At 41.0% G+C, this 22500-nt stretch overlaps 1 protein-coding gene across 1 annotated transcript in view; it reads left to right on the forward strand.

The window, feature by feature from the left end:
- Positions 1 to 22500, forward strand: part of LOC135102049 (uncharacterized) — a 160402-nt gene that overhangs the window by 85075 nt on the left and 52827 nt on the right. The window contains exon 3 of the mRNA XM_064006704.1: positions 15770 to 15955. Within this exon, the coding sequence (XP_063862774.1) occupies positions 15853 to 15955 (103 nt within the window). The 5' untranslated portion in view covers positions 15770 to 15852. The remainder of the gene's footprint in view (positions 1 to 15769; positions 15956 to 22500) is intronic.

Here is a 22500-nt window from a genome sequence, read left to right on the forward strand (position 1 = left end):
AATGAAAGAAAAACAATACGAAACAACAAGCGCAAGATGAAGAAAAACCAAAAAATCCCCCTAATTAAGAACAAACAAACAGAAGAAAGACAACACACAAACACACACACAGTCAATATACACAAAAACAACGTAGTACTAAGACGTAAACTGTAAGCAAAAAATAATACACAGATGAATAAATAAATAAAAAAAACAAAAATAGTACCGTAGCAGCCCTTGTCCATACACAACACATAGCTTAGAGGCAGAAGATGTGAGAAACGGGAGCTGCAGACTTTAGGACAAGGATTAGTACGCAGATACAACTAATTTCCACTTAAATACAGGGGGCTCCTCTCTATGGGTAAGTGAGGGATTAGTAGTGAGGGGCGTGTGTGGGAGAGGCAGGGGACGGAGGGAGGGAGGAAGGGAAGGAGAAAGGTGAGAGAGGGAAAGGCTGGGAGAGGTGGGAGAGGAAGGGGCCGTGTGTAGGGTGTAAGAGGATTGTGTATATTGAAGGAAAAGGGAAAGTTGGGGGGGAGCTAGGTGGAGTGTAACGTGTGTGTGTGTGTGTGTGTGTGTGTGTGTGTGTGTGTGTGTGTGTGTGTGTGTTCTAGTCCTGAGTTTCTTCTTTTTTTTTTCGCGTCACGTATTCATTGATTCATAATCACGACCAAGAGAGAGAGAGAGAGAGAGAGAGAGAGAGAGAGAGAGAGAGAGAGAGAGAGAGAGAGAGAGAGAGAGAGAGTGTGTGTGTGTTTAACAGTTTTACTTCTGCATTAGGATACTATTAAGTTTCTTATAATGTAATATGAGAACACACACACACACACACACACACACACACACACACACACACACACACACACACACACACACACACAGAAGTGGGCGGGCCGGGAGAGTAAACCAGGGGAGAGGAGAGCACTGGAGGAGCACGGGGCAGCCTGATGGGCGGTGCACGGGCTGGGCGGAGCGGCTAGCGGTGGAAGGGAAATGAGGGCGTGAGGTTGAGAGATGCCCGATGGAGGCGAGGCAGCGGTGGCGTGGGCGGGGCGGGCTGGGACACGCGTCTGGGGGGAGCGGTGGTGGCGTGGAGGCGTGGCTTGCGAAGCGTGGGGAGGCGTGGCTAGACGAGCTGGATGCGTAATTAGCGAAGCGTATGGGTGCGGGAGTGGCGAGGGGCGTGTGGGGGAGGTGGCGTATGCTTCCCGAAGGGCGTATGAGGGGCGTGGGGGAGGCGTGGAGGATTGTATGGGGCCGTGGAGAAGTCGGGAGGGGAGGTGGAGGGAAAGAGTGCATGAGAAGCGTATGGTGTATGGGGAAGCTTATGGTGGTGATAGTGGTGGTGGTGGTGGTGGTGGTTAGTTTATGTAAGTTTGTCATATATATGTGTGTGTGTGTGTGTGTGTGTGTGTGTGTGTGTGTGTGTGAAGGGAGAGCGCCCTGTGTGTGGCTGCATAAACATGGGTACACCTCATCTGTATAGTTTGGCTCAGATGTGTTCCAACGACACTCATCACCACCACCACCACCACCACCACCACCACCAACACCGTCACCAATACTACTATTTATCGATACTAAGAATATAGGCAGTGTTGATGATATGTACTTTAGATTTATATGTATGCCGTAGGTGCTTGTTGTTGTTGTTGTTGTTGTTGTTGTTGTTGTTGTCTTGGTCTTTATCATCATCATCACCATCTTCTTTTTGTTTTCCTTGTTCTTCTTGTACTTTTTTTTTCTTCTTCTTCTTCATTTTACAGCTAAACACTCCTAACCAACACTCACCATGGTGCTGCAACAGACTCAGACGTCCTATGGCTGCTTCAACTATTCCTCAACCTTAATAAAATAATCTAGTCTAGATTTAAAACACAATATCAGAAGCAAGACTGGAAGGAAAATATGTCATCGAATGGTTCAAGTATTTTTTTTTTTTTTCGTGTTCGTGGCTTTATTTTAGTTTCTCCTCAAGTTTAATAAGATAATTTGTTGCAAGCTTCATAAGGCACCACTATAAAGATGCGAATTATAGAGTAGTTGCATTTTCTTTTTTTTTATGTTTTATTTATTTATCTTTTTTTCCTAATTCGAATCATGAAGAGTCGGTGACGTGAAGTAATGAGCGTCGTATTGTTGCCAGCAGTCGAGGGGTTAACCGCAATGACTGATTGTCTTATCGCGGGCAGTTGCTGATGTGGTCTGGTAATCTCACTTTTTCTATTCAAGATCGTGTCCCTGATTTTATAGGGAAGGATAAGAGGTTGTTGCAATGACAACTGTTATTGTTATCATTTGGTTACAGATTAAATACTTGAATAATCGCGGTGCTCAATATTTAAACAATAATAACACCAACAACAACACCAATAACAACATCAACAACTGCAACAACAGTAACAACAAACAGCATAATTTACTGCATTTGAATATATTTGAAAATACAATCACAAAAAAAAATAATTGCAATGACATCAACAACAACAACAACAACTATAATAAGAAATACAATAACAAGTTAAGTTTACTAACACCCTCAACAATAACAACAACAATATCAACAACCATAACAAATTTTGCAGCATTATTCCTCATCTTTCCTGGAACTTTCATTTGAAGTGTCAATGTACCAAAACACACACACACACACACACACACACACACACACACACACACACACACACACACACACACAAAAACACACACACACACACACACACACACACACACACACACACACACACACACACACACACACACACACACACACACACCAAAACACACACACACACACACACACACACACACACACACACACACACACACACATCAATCCCGGAAGGTTTCATAAAAATTCTCTCCAATAAAAACTCTAAATGTACTTAAAACTTGAATATCTTTGCAAACACGTAGTTGTAAAATATATAAACTACACACTAAATTATAACTTACTTCAATACAGCATTTTAACTATATAGAAAATGTATTTATCAAAACAAGGCATCATTTCATTTCAGTATGTATCTAAATATTCATACATATTTATATTTATTTCACCAAACATATTTGAACTGACTTCTCAAACGCATTACTCTCACATCTCAAAATACTCATACTCAAACATTCACTTCCATTCTTACTCAGCACACACACACACACACACACACACACACACACACACACACACACACACACACACACACACACGTACACAGAGAGAGAGAGAGAGAGAGAGAGAGAGAGAGAGAGAGAGAGAGAGAGAGAGAGAGAGAGAGAGAGAGAGAGAGAGAGAGAGAGAGAGAGAGAGAGAGAGAGAGAGAGAGAGAGAGAGAGAGAGAGAGAGAGAGAGAGAGAGAGAGAGAGAATGTCTGTTTTCTCCCATCCCACACACACACACACACACACACACACACACACACACACACACACACACACACACACACACACACACACACACACACACACACACATACGTACACAAAGAGAGAGAGAGAGAGAGAGAGAGAGAGAGAGAGAGAGAGAGAGAGAGAGAGAGAGAGAGAGAGAGAGAGAGAGAGAGAGAGAGATGTCTGTTTTCTCCCATCACACACACACACACACACACACGTACAGAGAGAGAGAGAGAGAGAGAGAGAGAGAGAGAGAGAGAGAGAGAGAGAGAGAGAGAGAGAGAGAGATGTCTGTTTTCCCCCATCCCACACATACACACATACTTACAGAACAGTGACTTTTAGATTACATTGTTTAGTTCTCGAGCTCATTAAATCATTTATCACGCCTTGCTCGGCTTAATCGTGCACTGGAGAGAAAGAGAGACAGAGACAGAGAGAGAGAGAGAGAGAGAGAGAGAGAGAGAGAGAGAGAGAGAGAGAGAGAGAGAGAGAGAGAGAGAGCATGCTGATAACCTTGAAAGCAATAAAATGTCTAGATAAAGTACACTTGTTTTCATCCAATCTTCATTCTTTATATTTCATCTTTTTTTTTTTTATCTTCCAATTTTTCCTCCTTCCACTTCTTTATCTTCTGCTTTATCTTCCGAGCACCTCTCTATAATATATGTAAATTCCTTACCCACATCTTATCTTTACTTCCTATTTCTTTCTTTCTTTCTTCTTTTTCTTTCTTTCCTACATCGTCTGCATTCTTGTATTTAAAGTTTCTCTTTTTTTTATTCCATATTTTTTTCAGTTTTACCTTAATTTTTCTCTTCCAATTTGATTTACTATTATGTATTCTCTCCCATTCCTATTCTCCCTTTCTGTTTCTCCTTCCGTTTACATTTATATCTCCCTCCCTTTATTCTTCATTTTTACCTTTTGTCTTTGCTTCCTACTCTTCCTCGTTAGTTTTCTCTGCCTCTTTCTTCTGTTCTTCATTCCTTTTTCTCCATTTTGACACAATTATCCTCTATTTTTTTCCTCTCGTTAACTTTTTCTTCTTACTCTTTTTCCCTTTCTTCCCTTCCTTTTCTCTTCTCATTTACTGTTCTCCCATGTTTCCTTCGTTTGCTTTCTATGTTTGCTTTCTTAATGTTCATCTCTCCTTTTAATTTTTTTCATTGTTTTCATATTTTTATTGCTTCCTCTGCTTTCTATTCTCCACTTCATTTCCTTTTCTCTTCTTTACGTCGTTTTCTTCCCATTCTTCTTTAAATTTCTTCCTATTCTCTCCTTTTTCATCTTCTTATCTCCTTCCCTTCCCGCTCCTCCTTTTTCCTTCATCTTATCCATTCCCCTTCGACTCTTTCCTCTCCTTTACTGATCTTCTTATCCTTCTCTCCCTTCCTTCCATTCTTCCACCCTTCTCTACTTTCCTTTTCGCTCCGATCTTCCCCTCCTTTCCTCCCTTCTTCCTCCCTTCCTTTCCTCACCCCCTCTCTTCCTCCCTCCCTTCCCTTCCCTATTCCTCTACTTTCCTCTCTCCTCCCATCATCCTTTTCCTCCTTCCTCCCTACTTCTATCCCCCCACATCACCTCTCCCCGCCCCCCAATGCCTTCAGTCTGCCGGGTCAGTCCTGCTTGTTGAAGTAATTCGACCCTCAGCTCTCCATTTTTAGCTTGAGCAGATTAAGGAAGGGAAGGGAGGCGGAGGAGGGGAGCAGGAGGGGAATAAGGGGGAGGAGAAGGGTGGAGACGTGAGGGAAGAAAAAAGGGAAAGGGGAAGGGAGAAGAATTAACCCTCCACTTTACTTCCTCCTCCTCCTCTTTCTTCTCATCCTCCTCTTCTTCTTTCTCCTCTTCTTCCTCCTAATTCAATGCATCATAAGTTTGGTTCAGTTTTATTCATATTGTAGCTGCTTATCTCTTATGTAATTATTGGTTTGACAGGTGTTGTGTTATCATATACGTGGGATAGAGATCTCTTGTGTGGTAACTCTGGGGTGTGTGTGTGTGTGTGTGTGTGTGTGTGTGTGTGTTTGAATTGATCTCTTGTTTTTCTTTTTGGTCTAGTTTTTCTTATTTTTCTTGGTCTTGTTCTTCTTGTTCTTGTTTTTGTTTTTATTTTTGTTCTTTATGTTCTTGTTGTTTTTTGAGCTTGTTTTCTTATTGTTTTTCTTGGTTTTGTTGTTGTTGTTGTTGTGGTTCTAATTCTTCTTCTTACTTTCCCTCTCCTCGTCACTGTCATAAAAGTAAGTCACGAAAACTGTCTTTATTTTCTTACACACCTCAGTTTTGCATCTTTTATCCCCTCTTTAATCCAGACTATCCTTTGCTTCCTCCCCTTCTCCTTTTCTCCCTCTCTGCGACCTGCTCACTCTTCCTCCGTGGATATCTCCCTCCCTTTATCCTTTATCGTCAAATTTCTTACCTCCTTTCTTCCTATTCTTCGTTCTTTATTCTCTGCCTTCCATGCCTCTCTGGTCTTTTTCTCCTTTACTACCAAATGTTTCTCTCTCTCTCTCTCTCTCTCTCTCTCTCTCTCTCTCTCTCTCTCTCTCTCTCTCTCTCTCTCTCTCTCTCTCTCTCTCTCTCTCTCTCTCTCTCTCTCTCTCTCCCCCCCCCCCCTACTAACTCGGTGCTGGCCCTGATACAACTCCTCTTCTTCCTCCTCTTCCTCCTCTTCCTCCTCCTCCTCCTCCTCTTCCTCCGTGTCTGATCTACTGATTTACACTTCCTACTTCCTGCTAACATTTGCCACTAATTTAATCTATGTCTATAATCTTTCCCTTCTGCTTTTTATTTTATTTTCTTTCTTTCTACTTTCTGCTCATCCTTCTTTATGTTTTTTTTTTTTTTATTACTGTACCTCTTTCCTGTTTGCGTTTTTTGTTCTTGCGATGTTCCTTGTATTTATCATTTTAATGTGTTTCTTTCTTTTTTTTTTTTTTTTTACTTTATGATGTTTCTTTTTCCTGCTATTCATGTTTCAGTGCTTCCTTGTTCTCGTAAAAAAAATCTTTCTTGTTCATCCTTGAAGTAATTCTTTGTTCCCTGAGTTAAATATTTCTCGTACTTTTCAGCCTTCGCTACTTCTTTTGTTCTTTGTGCTCTTCATCTTTCACTTCTACATTCTTGGCTTCAATTCTTCTTGTACTTCCCATCCTTCACTTCCTTCACTGCTTTTGTGTTTTCTTTAAGTGGTCCTGCCTTGTACTGTTCATCGTTCCCTCACTGCTCCTCTCTTCTGCTTACCTACTCATCCTCCAGGCCAGTGCTTCCTCTGTGTTGCCTTTCCTCCTGCTGCCCCTTCTGCTTCCTCTTCTCACGTGCCTTCAAGGGGAACGCTCCTCCGCCTTACTTTGCCTCCGTTGTTTTGTTTTGCTGTCACCATCTGTTGTTTTTCCCTTGCACTACCTCCTCTTCTTCCTCCTCCTCTCTCTCCTCGTCGTCGTCGTCCTCCTCCTCCTCCTCCTCCTCCTCCTCCTCCTCCTCCTCCTCCTCCTCCTCCTCCTCCTCCTCCTCCTCCCTCCTCCTCCTCCCACCTACGCCCAAAAGTACACAGCAGTCATGGCCTTACGTGGACGAGTATCATGTATCCTTGTCCTTAGTTTTGACTCATTATTGGGACATTGTACTTAAGTTATGTCAGTGCTGTGCTGCGTGGTATCTTTACGATGTTCCCTGTACGGTGTGTGCTGTGGCTAATGGTGGAACACTCTATGTACCAAACTGTAACCTGTAGTTTGTGTGTGTGTGTGTATGTGTGTGTGTTTTGGCCATTGAAGTGATGTGTTATGCAATATTTTTTTTATAATTTGTGGTCAATAAATAATCTATCCATCTGTCTACCTATCTCTATCTGTGTATGTGCGTGTGTGTGTGTTGTGTGTGTGTGTGTGTGTGTGTGTGTGTGTGTGTGTGTGTGTCGCATCCTCCCGTAGTAGAGTAGTGTTGCTGTGAGTTCCTGCATGGTAGCTGGCAGCGTGACCCCGTAGACTGAAGCAATCCTTGGTGTTAGAATCCGCTTGGCGTTGAATAAATACCGACTTTTTTATGTAATGTAAGAGGGGACACTGGCCTGGGGCAACGCAACAAAAAAAAAACGGAGGAAAAAAAACCGGTTTAGATGCGAGTCCCTAAAGAAAAAAAGCCAAATGGATTATCCAAAATTCCTTGGCATCACACACACACACACACACACACACACACACACACACACACACACACACACACACACACACACTTAAACCCACAAACACACTCTGTAATGAAGCGGCTGCGCACCACACCTCTGCCCAGTCATCGTGCTACTTACTTACCCACCACCTCCCTCATACGAGACGCAGTCACTCCATCAGCATAACATAATTTTCTAAAATTTTTATTTATTTATTTATTTTATTTTATTTATTTTTTTTTTTTTTTGTAAGAATCAGTTGAGCAACTCGAGCTGAAGTGGTTGGATTTTTTTTTTTTTTTCTGTCCGCCACTGCCCTCGTGAACACGTGATTCTTGGCGTCACAGTAATAACAGCATCAATAACATTATTATCATTGACACGTAATAACATAATTTAACACTAATATCATCAGCATCAATAACGTAATAAATAGTATCATCATTATCAATAGCATCATTTATAACATCTATAACATCACCAGTAGCATCATCATCAATAACATCACCAGTAATGTCATCATTATCAATACTAATATCACCACCATCATCATCAACACCAATAACAAAATGAACAGCATCATCACCAGTAGCATCAGTAATAAGATCATCACATACATATCAACACTATCATCATCAACACCAATAACATCAACAGATAAGCGATGTTTGGCTTTTTCAAATTAAAAGGACAAGTATTTTTAATTTATTCGGTGTGCAGCGATGTTTTGCTAGAAATGTTCAATTTTCTTAATGTGAGCCGGAGCCAGATGAAACGATGATTTTCTTTTGTTTGGGCCATCCAGAAGTCTATTTATCAGGAATCAGGTTAATTTTCGTCCAGTTAGTTCGGATGAGTTTAGAGCACGAATATTAGTTCAGCATCATCGTTTGGCAATATTTCTTCTTCATTAGAGTTATGAATGTTTTTCTAGCGTGTAGCATTTTCTTTGACCACTGCGAGCTGTCATGGGCTGCGCGACAGTCATCCAGTCAGTTTGAAGTCGAAAATAAGTCTCACAATGCGGCAGATGACTTGTCACACTTGCTATCGCCGAGCGCTATTCAGTCTCTCTAATCTTAAGAAATCTGAAGCGGCTCATCCAAGGCCGCAGCTACAGGAGTGGGTATCATGACTGCCGCCCCAGGATACAATGGCAGCGCTGAGGGTGTTCACCAGAGAAAGGATTTCCAACTCTTTGAATATCACGCCGCTATACATCTTGTCTGATGGAAGGTGGCTCGATTAATTGGTTCGGATGCAGTAAAAACATCTAATCATTAGCTAGGTTACTTTTACAATGGCATGGATTTGTTTGAATTCTTAGACAGATAGCAAGAATAGTCTTACCAAGGTGTTGATTTACTGTCCGTTGATTGGAGGCTTCGTGAACACCTATGTTACTCACATGCGGGAATAGTGATTTGAACCTGATGAGCTGGTTGGCAGATCAGCAGCCAGTGACGCTCATTAATTAACTGCGAGATTCAATAGATATGAATCCTTTATATAAAAGGAAGAAGTACAATGCATACTGCTTCCCCTCTTGCAAATTCTGCGAGGACCACTGATTATCTTCCTCTGGAGCTTTGAACCGCGTCCACCTAAAGTAAGGCGACGGAAGACACTTGAAGGCGCCCCGCTCAGGACGTGCATGCCAGTACCGTGTCTTATCCTGGACGCCTTGCTGGGTACACTCATCAGGCAGGCAGGAGGCGCCATATGACCCTCTTGGTGTGACACGTTAGAACAATCAATCAATTGACTTACTTAGGTATTCCAGAGGTTTGTACTACTTGAGGGAAGTACATGTGAGCCGTGCTAAAGAGAAGCAAATTTAGAAAGATGCCTCTGGACCCTCTGAGAAGGAACAAGGTCCTGGCGAGGATGTGACGGGAAGGTGAAGACAACCACGCGTGTCGCTTTTGTCATCAGACTAGGAGAGGAAAACTTCAACAGCGGCGCTGCTTTCACTTCTTCCTCTCTTTCAGCAGCACGTGTCAGTACACATGCAAACAAGTCATCAGTGCCGTGCTTATGTCTTCACGTGCACAACGTGAAATGCCGCGGCTCAAAGCGGAGGGCTGAGCAACAAGCGTGTGTTGGGCGTGGAGGAGGCTGCAGTGCCATCAAGAAGCTGTCGTGTTATCCTCAGCAGAGAACAGCCGCGCAGTATTGCAGCGGGCGCTGTGCCGCAACAGTGGCTAGAAGGGCGGCCATAAACAAGTGTTGTGTTCACCGTTTGATCTAACATTGATGTCCGATTTGTAATGACCTTGGGTCAACATCCTTCATCAAAGAGAATGCCAATATCATGCTCACATATACCTGGCATTCAAAATTGATGTATTACAAAGCTGCAGCGTGTGTTTTCAATATTTGTTTGTTGTGACGCATGACACACGCTGGCCGCAGTGATGGGCAAGATCACCGCCGCTGTAAATATTGCACCGCCGCCGCCCGACGCTTAACAATACAAAACTGAAAAATATGTTTCTCGTTTATATTCTAATATTTTAACGGTGTTAATTATGATCTGGTAAAAAGTCTTTTTGCCCATTTTGACCCGAAAAAAAGTATGAAATACCTTTTCGCGGATTTCCCGACAAACAACCTGTCACCCTATTGCACTGCCAGGCTACACAATTTTCGCTACCAACCCTGCAAAGTGCGCGCCTTCGCGCCGCACGTGAGGAGCGCCGTTGTGTCGCGACAGACGTAGTGCTTGGCGGTGCGTCGTGGTGGAGCCCGGGCCCACTCACCAAGTGAATGAAAACTTGGCCTGTCCTTTCTGCTTTCCAGGCGACGATTACACTGCAAGCATCTTGTACTTTGCTGGCACTGAACTGAGACGAAATTATTTTATTCCTACACAAAATAACAATAAATGTGGTTAGTTAACAGAACAAAGTCGAGTTTAGAAATGGCAAGATTTTCATTTCACAGGCTTTATGTTTTGTGATTATCTTTTCTATTTGACGTAGTGTGTTCACCTTGTCTGTTGTTGAGTGTCCCTGCCTTCTCGTTCCTGTCTTGTGTAGGACTAACTTTTGCATAATTTTGGTTAAATCTAATAATGTAAACTTTTGAGAAAAGTATATATATTTAATAATTATGAAATGTAGCTGAAGGCACCGGCTGTATGGGTGAATCCTCTCCACACTCTCTCTCTCTCTCTCTCACACACACACACACACACACACGACGATGGGTTGACTGCCTTATTAATATTCCCATCCCGAGGTTCCATAAAAGGTAAATCCTTCCCTGCACACAACGGAGAGCTTGCTTTGTGCTTCATGTGCCCGCGCTGTGTGGACATGTCATACAATTGTTGTGTGTCAAATCAGAGCCGCAGTGGGGGCGCGGCCACATCCTGCAATCATATTTTGAAACGCGAGGGGCTCTTATAAGAATTATTTTGAAAGGCCACACAGATGACCAGCCGGGTTTCCACGAGTGTTCCTGCCAGTGATGATGAAAATACGAGTACTTGATAAAAGTATTTCTACAGTCTTAAAACCATCCTTAAGAAACCGTAATAGCTTCCACTACAGCATTTTGGAATTAGTAGACAGAAGACAGAAAACACCGAAATGTTTGCGAATGCGGTCTCTGGGTTCCTGCAGTCTTGTACCCGTCTCGCTGGAATCTCTTGATTGGGCAGAGAATCATATTTTTTTTTAAAGTTTCCGTGTTTCACCAACTATCGACCTCTATCAGATTGTAATAAAACTCATTGGGATTTTAAAGAATGGTTCCACGATTCTGGAGGCAGTTTAACGAGGATTCTGTATCGTTAATGACAGAACAGCCTTGATAATTCGACTTATCTATGCAAACTTTGAAAATAGTCCTAGTGAGAGAACAAAGTGTTTTATAGTACGAATCCTCGTCTCTCATTTCTATGTAAATTCAGATTTAGTAAATTCTACGTTCTCATGTTCTTAAATGAAGATTTCACCCAAAAGAATCCAGCCATGATGAATTTTCCTTAAGCTAACATGGTTTATCAAAAATTGAATCGTTTTATAGAAATCTTCTGGGGCGGAGCATTAGTTGAAAAACTTTATCTGTTGGGAACATGATACAGATGTGACTCAACCGCGGCGAAGTGGCAGCGAGCGGCGGTCATCACGACGGTCACTGCGACCACCACGTGATGCCTCTGACATCGATTATACACTTTGCTTTGTGTCAAGAATTTCTAGCTTTATTTCACGGGACGCCTCGATAGCACAGTGGGTTCAAATTTTTAGTCCATAGCAGCCTCCCCGTCGTCCACCCAGTAATGGGAAACAGGTGGAGGTCTGTGGACACACACACCATACAGTGGCAGGCACAGGTGACGCAGGTGAGGGTCTTGGACACAGTTTTGAGAATGGTGCGGATTTCTAGATGTTGACCTCTGCCACCATTATTACACCAAACATACAGTGGGACATAAATGAAAGTCTGTGGACACTAATAAACCCAGGTGGGACACAGGTGAGGACATAGACACACAGTACTGGGAATGGCACGGATTTGAGGCGCCAACCGAGAGGCAAACCACTGCCATCAGTACTGTACACCAAACATACTGTACATGTGGTACAATGGGACATAAATGAAGGCCACTGGACACTACCAGACGAAGCATGGCCGGACACGCCCCCCCCTCATCCCACCCGCGCACCACCGACCTGGGACACGCGGACCCGAAGCGTCACTGTGCCCCTGGAACCGAATAGAGTTACCGTTTATTACATCACCTGGAAGCTTGTTGCACTCATCCGCGACTCCACTGACCAAACGGTACTTGCCTAAATCCCTTTGAAACGGAATTTGTTTTGAATGAAATCGCTTGTGCACATCCCGCCCCGCTCGTCACTGCCTTTTAAAATTGTACTGCTGTATCCTTTATCGCGGCCCGTCATCCACTGGTATCTGGCCCCCTTTAACCCTCCGTTAGGGGTCTTCACCACCACTACCGTCCATTATTATTATTATTATTATTATTATTATTATTATTATTATTATTATCGTCATCATCATCATTATCAACGTCATCATCAAGTTGGAGGTGGGAATCAAGAGAGAGTTCCCCCGAAGAAGCCAAGAGTGAAACTAATAGGGAAGAAACTCGTCTCATACCACCTCTCTCTCTCTCTCTCTCTCTCTCTCTCTCTCTCTCTCTCTCTCTCTCTCTCTCTCTCTCTCTCTCTCTCTCTCTCTCTCTCTCTCTCTCTCTCTCTTCACTTCCATTATCATTATTGTTATTACTTGGAAGTGAATGCGTAAGGTGCGCCATCACTCATTTATGTAATCACTCAGCAAACAGTAATGCTCTCAGGCACACTGCAGCCAGCGTCCTCCTAAACCCGCGTGCCGGGGAGGAGCGAGAGACACTCCCAGAAGAGGAAGAGGCGCATCCTATTTACCCACGAACCAGGAGCATCCGCGGATCTGAAGTTATAACAGTAACTATGAAACTTAATGAAGCGTGTTTCTATGATAAATCCACCATCAGTAATCTCTAAACGTAATAATGAGGGGTGTTTCTAAGCTAAATCCACCATCTGTAACCTCTAAACGTAATAATGAGGGGTGTTTCTAAGCTAAATCCACCATCAGTAATCTCTAAACGTAATAATGAGGGTGTTTCTAAGCTAAATCCACCATCTGTAACCTCTAAACGTAATAATGAGGGGTGTTTCTAAGCTAAATCAACATTCCTTACTAGTTTCCTAATCTCTAAACGTAATGATGAAGGATGTTTCCAAGCTAAGTCCAACATCCCTTACTAGCTTCCTACCCTCTAAATGTAATAATGGTAAGGGGTGTTTCTAAGTTAAGCCCAACATCACTTACTAGCTTCCCAACTTCTTGGTAAACAGCGTGTGCAGTCTGCGAAAAACATTCAATCCTTACGTGTTTCTGAGTAAATGCTGCAGTTTTATACACGATAAGATTCTTCGGGAATGCACTTGAGATGATACGTATTTATGTATTGTCAAACAAGCCTCCTCTTCCACCCTGAATATGTGAGGCAAAATTGCTTACATGGGAAAATGTGTTAAGCGATATTGTGCCTATATTTACACCACAGGGCTGTCTACGAAATGATTAATTTGGTAATAAAGATCCGTACATTCACCGCCTCGTCCTGCATTACCTGGGACATCTCTTACTTCTACGGGGTATTTAATAATCGCCTCTATAGAAAAACACATCGAGTGGTATTGTGTCTATTTACATCACGGGGATGTTTACGAAATGGTTAGTTTGATGATAAAGGTTCTTACCGTCACTGTCTCGTTTTGGCTTTCCGCTGCATTAACTGAAACGTGTCTTACTTCGTATGAGAAAACGTATTGTGACTTTGCAACACGAGGCTGTTTCCGAAATGGATAGTTTGATAATAAAACTCTGTACCATCAGTGCCCCGTTTTGGCTTCTCGCTCGCTGCATTAACTGACGCATGTCTTACTTCGGCTGGGCGTGGAGCAGTGTCCTTAAGGGAGAGTGAACTGACGGCTGAGTCCTCATACCATCTTGATTGGGGAGTGACGCTTGGGAGGGTACAAGAAGGAAAGAGGGACAGAGGGACGGGGAGTTCAAGACAAGGAGCGGGGGAAGGAGGGGAAAAAAAGGGGGAAAGAATAAGAAACGCAAAAACGTGCAAGTAAAGTGGAAATAATGAGTAAAGCAAGACGGATAGCCAGGAAACGTCGACGGGAAGACAGGGAACAGAATTTAAAGGAAAGAAGGAAATGAGACGAGAAAGCAATAGTATATGTGGTGATGCTTGTGGTGGTGGTGGTGGTGGGAGGAAAGAAGGGAGGGAGCGGAGAGAAAGGAGGGAGGGGAGGGAGGGATGAAGGTTGGAGGGAGGCGAAGGAGGGTGTTGAGGGATTAGCATTTAAAGGCCACAAAAAGAAGGACTCGAACCCACGGTCTGGTATCATTCATGCAATCCTTCCAGCCAAGCATTAATCAGGCTTACCGGATCCCGCTGACTCCAGGCTTTCCATCCGCCTAATGCCGCCTTGTTTAGCCAGCAAAGGTTGGGCCGTACTTACCTTCCTCCTCCACCACCACCACCACCACCACCACCAGTTACACTCTGCCTCCTACTCTTTCTCCTTCTTTCTCCATAATCTATGTATATATATTTTTTCTCCTTTTCCTCCTCCTTTTCCTCTGTATTCTTGCCTGCTTACTGCTACGTTACTCTTTGTCTTTTCCTTCTCCACAACACAAACAGTCTTCTCCTTTTCATCCTCTTTTCCTCTCATACACTTTATATGTAACTCCCTTTTCCTCTAAATTCTGACCTATTTCCTCTTATTCATCATCGTCAGTGTATTGCTCTCCTCCTTTTCCTCTTCCTTTTTCTCTACTTTCTGATCTGTTTCCTCTTATTCATTATCGCCATTGTGTTCTTCCTTTTTCTTTCTTTTCCTTTTCCTCTACTTTCTGACCTACTTCCTCCTTTTCATTATCGTCACTATATTTGCAGCCGCAGCCACCATCGTCATCATTGTCATCTCTTCAAGTACAAGGACCGTATTCTCAAACCCTTGTATGATTTTGATGTTAACAGACTGTCGTGGGAGTTACTGGGATTTTCAAGACTCCCACATAATTGCAGTGAAAGCAGTAATCACTTGTGCGGCCTCTGGAAATAGTTGTAATGAGAGACAGAATAACGATAGGAGAGAGAGAGAGAGAGAGAGAGAGAGAGAGAGAGAGAGAGAGAGAGAGAGAGTAAACAGTGATGGTAGAGAGAATAGTTTTGATTAGAGAATAGAACGTTTGAGAATACAGAGGGTGAACGCAACAGACACGGGGGGAGATAAGTCCTTGGTCTCTGCCTCAGTCTCTACTCGTGCAGCTTCGTCGCGTCGTGAGGGGATATGATGAAAAGGAATACTCGGTGGCAGCCTCATTACACCTGTTCACTGTTGCAGGTGTGGCGATTAGATAGGTGTGTTTGATTGTCTCCTTTTCAATAGCAAGTGTAAGTGTAATCAATGTGACTAAAAAATATAAGGAGATGCATACTGTTTTTATTTGTATGTATGTAGTAATCTCTCTCTCTCTCTCTCTCTCTCTCTCTCTCTCTCTCTCTCTCTCTCTCTCTCTCTCTCTCTCTCTCTCTCTCTCTCTCTCTCCTCCTTCAGTACCCCATGTTGCTTCTCCAGTTCTCACCCTCTCTCTCTCTCTCTCTCACCCTCAGGTAAGAACATTCCCTTACACGTGGTGGTGGAGACGGTGCCGCTGTGTGGGGTGGGCGTCGAGGATCTGCGTGGGCGTATCGACATGGACAGCTACGCCCTCATCCCCGCCCACACCCGCTTTACGGACCTCCTGCAGGCCGCCCTCGTCAAGCTGGGCTACTCAGAGGAACTTACGCAGGCAAGAGGTGAGTGTTGAAGGTGGAGGAGCGGGGGCGGGTGTGAATGAGGGGAGAAAAGAAGGGTAACTGATGGGTTAAGTGAAGGAGGTGATGTGAGAGGTATTAATTGACGAGGGAAGAAATGAGTTGTTGGGAGGGGAGTGGGGGAGAGCATGAGTGAGGGAAGGAATGAATGAGGGTATGTGAGAGGTATTATGTAATGATGAAGGGGGGAAAATGAACTGAAGGAATGAGGAAAACTATTGAGAGGTGATGAAGGGACGGGTGAGGGGAGAAATGAGGGAAGGAATGGGGAGAGTATGTGAGAGGTATTATGTAGTGATGAAAAGGAAAAATCAGTTGAGGGGATGAGGAAAGGCATTAGGATGATGAGGAGATGAACGAGGCGGTGGGTGAGGGGAGGAATACAGGGATAGTGAAAAAGGGAAGAGGAAAACCTCCCACACTCCACTCACAAACAAACCTTCTTCCACGCACAAAGACTCCTCTACTCACAAACAAGGTGACAATGCACGGTACTCTGTGACTGGTGGCTATCCATTACGTTCATCTGAGTCCTGTAAAGCACAGAGAAGTGAGGCGAGGCGAGGAATACATCAGAAAGCACAGGTAACAACCACCACCACCACCACCACGACGGCAGTCGTAAAATAGATCCTGGCGTGCTTTTTCCTCCGTCACTGGATCGGGTGTCGCGTCCTGTAATATCACCAGAAACCAAGCGGCGGAGAGAAAACATATTCGGTATTATTTTCATTGTATCGGGGACTTGATTTCGGTAGGTTAATAATTCAGTAGTACGCTGTGAAGAGAAGTAGTTACCGAATGACTTAAAAAAGAAAGACTTATTTCATGTTATTTTCTTTGCATTTGTGAATTTGCGAGTTGACTTGACTTGATTTCGATAGGTTAATAATTCAGTGGTACGCTGTGAAGAGAAGTAACAGCGGAGTGATATATATATATATATATATATATATATATATATATATATATATATATATATATATATATATATATATATATATATATATATATATATATATATATATATATATATATATATATATATATATATATATATATATATATATATAAGGCAAAAATACGGATTGTGTTATATTCTCAACACTAATTAATTGATTTCAGGATAATAATTGAATAACATGTAATGAGAATCTAGAACAGCTTGTCAACCACCACGCGCTGTGATTAACGTGTGTCACTTATTAGCTTCTTTTACTCATCTTTTTATCTTTTTAGTCTAGCTATGTAATGCTTCTAATTCTGCTTATTTTTATTTAATAATTCAGTAAAATGTAAGAACAATTTAGAATGACTTGTCAATCACCTCGCGCTGCTGTTCACTTGTCACTCATAACATTTTTATACAATCTCTTTTATCTCTTCTAGTGTGGTTATGTAATGCTTCTAGTTATCGTCGTAATGTTGTAAAAGATGCGCTGATGCTCCATATTATGTCCAGCTTATTAAGTATATTTGTTTCCCCTTCCCACTTGATATCATTAGAACTATTTCCGCTCATATTACTTCGGATTTCTAAGTATGGGAGTTTTTTTTTTTTTTTTTATCCAGTCAGCATTACACTTCCATAAAGAGATTGACAAAAATAGACGCACTATGAAAGGGAAAGCGGAGTAATGACCGAAAAAAAGAAAAAAAAAACAGCGCTCTATTTAAGTGTTTCTAAAGATAGAGAGGCAAAAAACAACAACCTATGCCAAAGGGTTATTACAGCTAAATGACACGTATATAGGTTTCCCCGCCTTGTTTGAATCAGGTTGTTATTAATGTGCAGTTTTTCTTGTTGGTGTTTTGGTATATTTTCTTTTATCTATTTATTTATTTATATCTATTTATTTATTTATATGTATATATATATATATATATATATATATATATATATATATATATATATATATATATATATATATATATATATATATATATATGTTACGCATAATGTGGACAATTGCCTAATGTGAACATTAGGCAGAAAATTGCCTAATGTGTACATCAAGCAAGTAGGTTGCGTAAAGTTTACAAATTGTTAACATTAGGCAAAAAATGCCTATTGTTCAAATTATGCAGCTCAATTTTGCCCAATGTGAATAAGGAAAACATAATTAATTAATGCAATATTAGTATAAGTAAAATAGGTCAATCGATCTCAGGGTTCAGTTGAGTCCAATCACAAATTTTTGCATGATCTGCCTGGGTGACAGCGCGAGTTGCATTTAATTTCTTTTCTTAGGCAGCTGCACCTTCCTGATGTACATTGAGTAGTACATTGACACTTTGTATAACCTTGCCCACCAGTGGCTCTTGCTGTTGCTGTTCTCATCGATAGGCAGATATCAGGAACCTCTTCAGACTTTATAAGGGTCTGTTTGATCCCACTTAGGTCAGCTGGTGTAAATTTTGTTCTAATAATAACCTAACCTAACCTAACCTAACCTAACCTAACCTAACCTAACCTAACCTAACCTAACCTAACCTAACCTAACCTAACCTAACCTAACCTAACCTAACCTAACCTAACCTAACCTAACCTAACCTAACTATAACAGACCCAAAGTTTCGAACAACATTCGAACAAAACTGTAGACACTGGTTTGTCATTCAATTCACATTAGGCAAAATACCCTTGCCTAATTTGAAAATCATGCCTAAAGTGGACATTAAGCAAGTAAGTTGCCTATTGTCAACATCGTGCAAACAAATTGCCTAATATGAAGATTAGGCAATTTCACTGCCTAATGTTCACATTAGGCAATTATCCACATTATGCGTGACATATATATATATATATATATATATATATATATATATATATATATATATATATATATATATATATATATATATATATATATATATATATATATATATATATATTTATTTATTTATTTTCAAGATCTACTTTTTTCTGTTTTTTGTATTTTAGACCTGTTTTTTTCGTATTTTTAGACCTATTTATATCTGTTTTTTGTCATTTTTAGACTTTTCTTCTTCTATTTTCATAATTTTAGGTCTATTGCAACCTATTTATATTTTTCAGGCCCTTTTTTCTTCAATGTTCATATTTTTAGTCCTATTTAGACGTTTTGATTTTTTTAGACCTGCGTATTTTTCTATTTCCAGTTTTTTCCGACCTGTGTTAAACCTCACGCACGGGAATGTAATAACGATGGCAGTAATAATAAGAGTGATAATAATAATAACTAATTTGATTTCTTCCACGAGATAAACACATCTTAACCCTTTCACTGCTATATGCAACAATTCACACCTCTCAAAGCAATGCATGGAATCTTTATAAGCATCTATAGGAAAGAAGGGGGATGAAAAAAGAATAGATTTTGCAATTTCTAAACTACTCAGTGTTTGGAGGTGGCTGTAGAGCAAGAAAAGGATTGTCTTAGAGTGACTGGTAATTAAGGGAAGATGAAAGAGTTAATAGACGGGGCAGACGGGGTTAATGGGGCAGGAAGATTCATCAGTAATATAAATCACAGTTACAGAAATTACAGAGACGCAATGCAAACACTTCCACCCTTCCAGTGTCTCGAAATGTTACAGCGGATGCATTTAAACGTGCTCGAATATCACCAATGTTGTGTCTCGTCTCTACTGTTTTGTTTTATTCTGTCCCGCTGCGTTGCGTTGTGTTGTATTGTGTTGCGTTGTGTTGTGCTGTGTTCCGTGATCGCCTTTGCAACACACCTCCTCCTTTCACACTTTCCTGTCAAGGCTTGTGGTATGTGACTGACTTTTCTCCTTTTCCCCTCCACATTTCTCGAGTATTTTTCTTTATCTTTATCTCGTTCCTTTTTCCTGAGATTTCAAGTTGTGATTTTCTGATTTCCCGAGTATTTTTTTCTTGATATTCCCTTTTCCTCGGTTTTTAAGTTTTAATTCTTCTTTTTTCTCCTCTCAAAAATTATCGGGCAGTTATTGAAAGGTTTTATGTCTCACTCTCTTTAAACGTGACGGCACATGCAGCACTATAAATCTTTGCTATATTCTCATTTCTTACAGACTCTAGACATACTGAGTCCCGCGAGTCCTTCCCTCCTTCTAGTTGCTTTCTGCCTAATATAGAGTACCCAGGAATTACAAGGAGAGAAAGAGAAAATAGAAAAATGATGTGTAACGTTGAATGTACCTTTATGTTCACGGAAATGTGTCTAAAAGGAGAGTTTCTATCTATATGCACATTAAATCTCCCAGAATGCACCACGTTAACCTCAGAGGATGCATGTCTGTTTCCGCCGCGCCGTGTGAGTGAGATAGGATGTGGGAGTTTGTTTCTTAATGTTATAATAAAGTCGAACATTATTGTTATTATTATTGTTATTATTATTATTATTATTATTATTATTATTATTATGATTATTATTATGGCTAGGTGATATATGTGGTGTGTCCTTTTTCTTGTCCTTGTTCTTCTTATTCTTGCTTTTGTTCTTGTTCTTGTTTGTTCTTGTTATGCGTAAAGAAGTGCTACTAATGACATCACCCTCCCCCGAAAAAAAAAATAATAATAATAATTTGCCGCTTCTCCTCAAACAAACAAACAAAAAAAAAAAAAATCGAAACAGAGGTTAATTGAATCCTGGACATGTCAAGACGTGTAATGAACGAAAGAAATGAAAAGAAATACACAAGAAACACAGAAGGGAAAGGAAAAATTTTCGTAACGTACTAAATTAACGAAAGAAATAGAATACGAAGTAAACGACACTACTGTTCATTTCTTCTTACCCAGAGAAGCACAAGGTTTGTCTGTTGGAGGTTTCCCGTCTGTCACTCCTCGTCCTCTTCAGTTCCCTTGTCGACACACACACACACACACACACACACACACACACACACACACACACAGAGGATATGGATAAGTACTCTAGCTGTTTAGTGGTGATACTTGAGTAGTATGCCAATTATATATATATATATATATATATATATATATATATATATATATATATATATATATATATATATATATATATATATATATATATATATATATATATATATATATATATATATATATATATATATATATATATATATATATATATATATATATATATATATATATATATATATATATATATATATATATATATATATATATATATATATATATATATATAAGAAGAGACTCTGGCCTAGAATGACAAAAAGGCAGAAAAAAAGACCTATTGAAGGTGTCGGTCTTTCTGCTACTCTCTTTTGCGTTTCTCCACAATCTTAACTCCTCTGAGCAGCTGAGTGTCTTTGACAGACCTGACGACTGGCAAATTCTTAGATCAGAGGACTTAATAATGAGGGATAAATCTAAATAGTGGAAGTGAATGCGGCAGATTACAGGAGTTTTGAACATGCCTGTACTTCCCCTTCTTTTACTCAATTTATTCTCTGATGTGCTGACAGACTCCTTACTAAACTTAACAACTGACAGATACTTAGACTGAATGACTTGATATTGAGAGAAAACGCTAAACAAAATGGGAATAAGTATGAATGGATCAGATAATCTGAGACTGAGGAAAAAACACCAGACACAGTAAAAGTAAATATGGCAGACTACAGGACTCGTGACCGTGACCGCACCTTCCCATCTTTCAAGCAATTTGTGCATAATATAATTACATAAGACTCGCGCCGGTGCATGATTCGAGTATTTGTGTCTGGCAACGTGAACATTTTGGCGCGCTTCTCACCTCGCCTCGCCGGGTCTGTGCATGAAGGAACTCGTTTAATTTATTCACTAATTTGTTACGTGTGCCTGAGCGGTGGTGGTGGTGGTGGTGGTGGTGGTGGTGGTGGTCGTGGCGTGTCTCCGAGTAATAATTGATGCATTCCAATTGAACTTCAGTGATACGTGTAACATGTGAAGGAGCTGCAGTCATGAAAGTTTGACAGTTTTTGTACATCATTTAATCATTTTACGTGCATTTCTTTTTGTTCTATGCTAGGATGACGTAAGCAATGTTGAAGGAGTTTCAGTAGTTTTTTCTTTCTTTTTTTTATATTTTCTAGCTATAAATCATCCTTCCTGGTAAATGCGAAGGTGGTTATTCAAAGTTACAAGTTTTTTATTTTTTTTATTTATAGTTTCCATACTGGAAGAGTAAAAAGATTGAATGAATACTGAAAAAGAGTTAGCTGGATATGTCACAACGTAATTTTTGCTGTAACACCTCCAAGAACGTTAAAAGGAGGAGGAGGAGGACGAGGAGGACGACGACGAGGAGGAGGAGGAGGAAGAGGATGAAGAGGAGGAGGAGGAGGAGGAGGAGGAAGAGGAAGAAGAAAAAGAAGAAGAAGAGGAGGAGGAGGAGGAGGAGGAGGAGGAGGAGGAGGAGGAGGAGGAGAAAGAGGAAGGAGAAAGGGAAAGACTACTCGTAGTTATAGTATGTACTAGTAGAAGTAGTAGTAGGAGGAGAAGCGGAGATGGAGATGGAGAAGGAAAAAGGAGAAAGGAGAAATGAGAAAGAAAAGAGTACCATTAGCAGTGG

Source organism: Scylla paramamosain, chromosome 7 (assembly GCF_035594125.1).
Source record: "Scylla paramamosain isolate STU-SP2022 chromosome 7, ASM3559412v1, whole genome shotgun sequence".
Taxonomy (NCBI): Eukaryota; Metazoa; Arthropoda; class Malacostraca; order Decapoda; family Portunidae; genus Scylla; species Scylla paramamosain.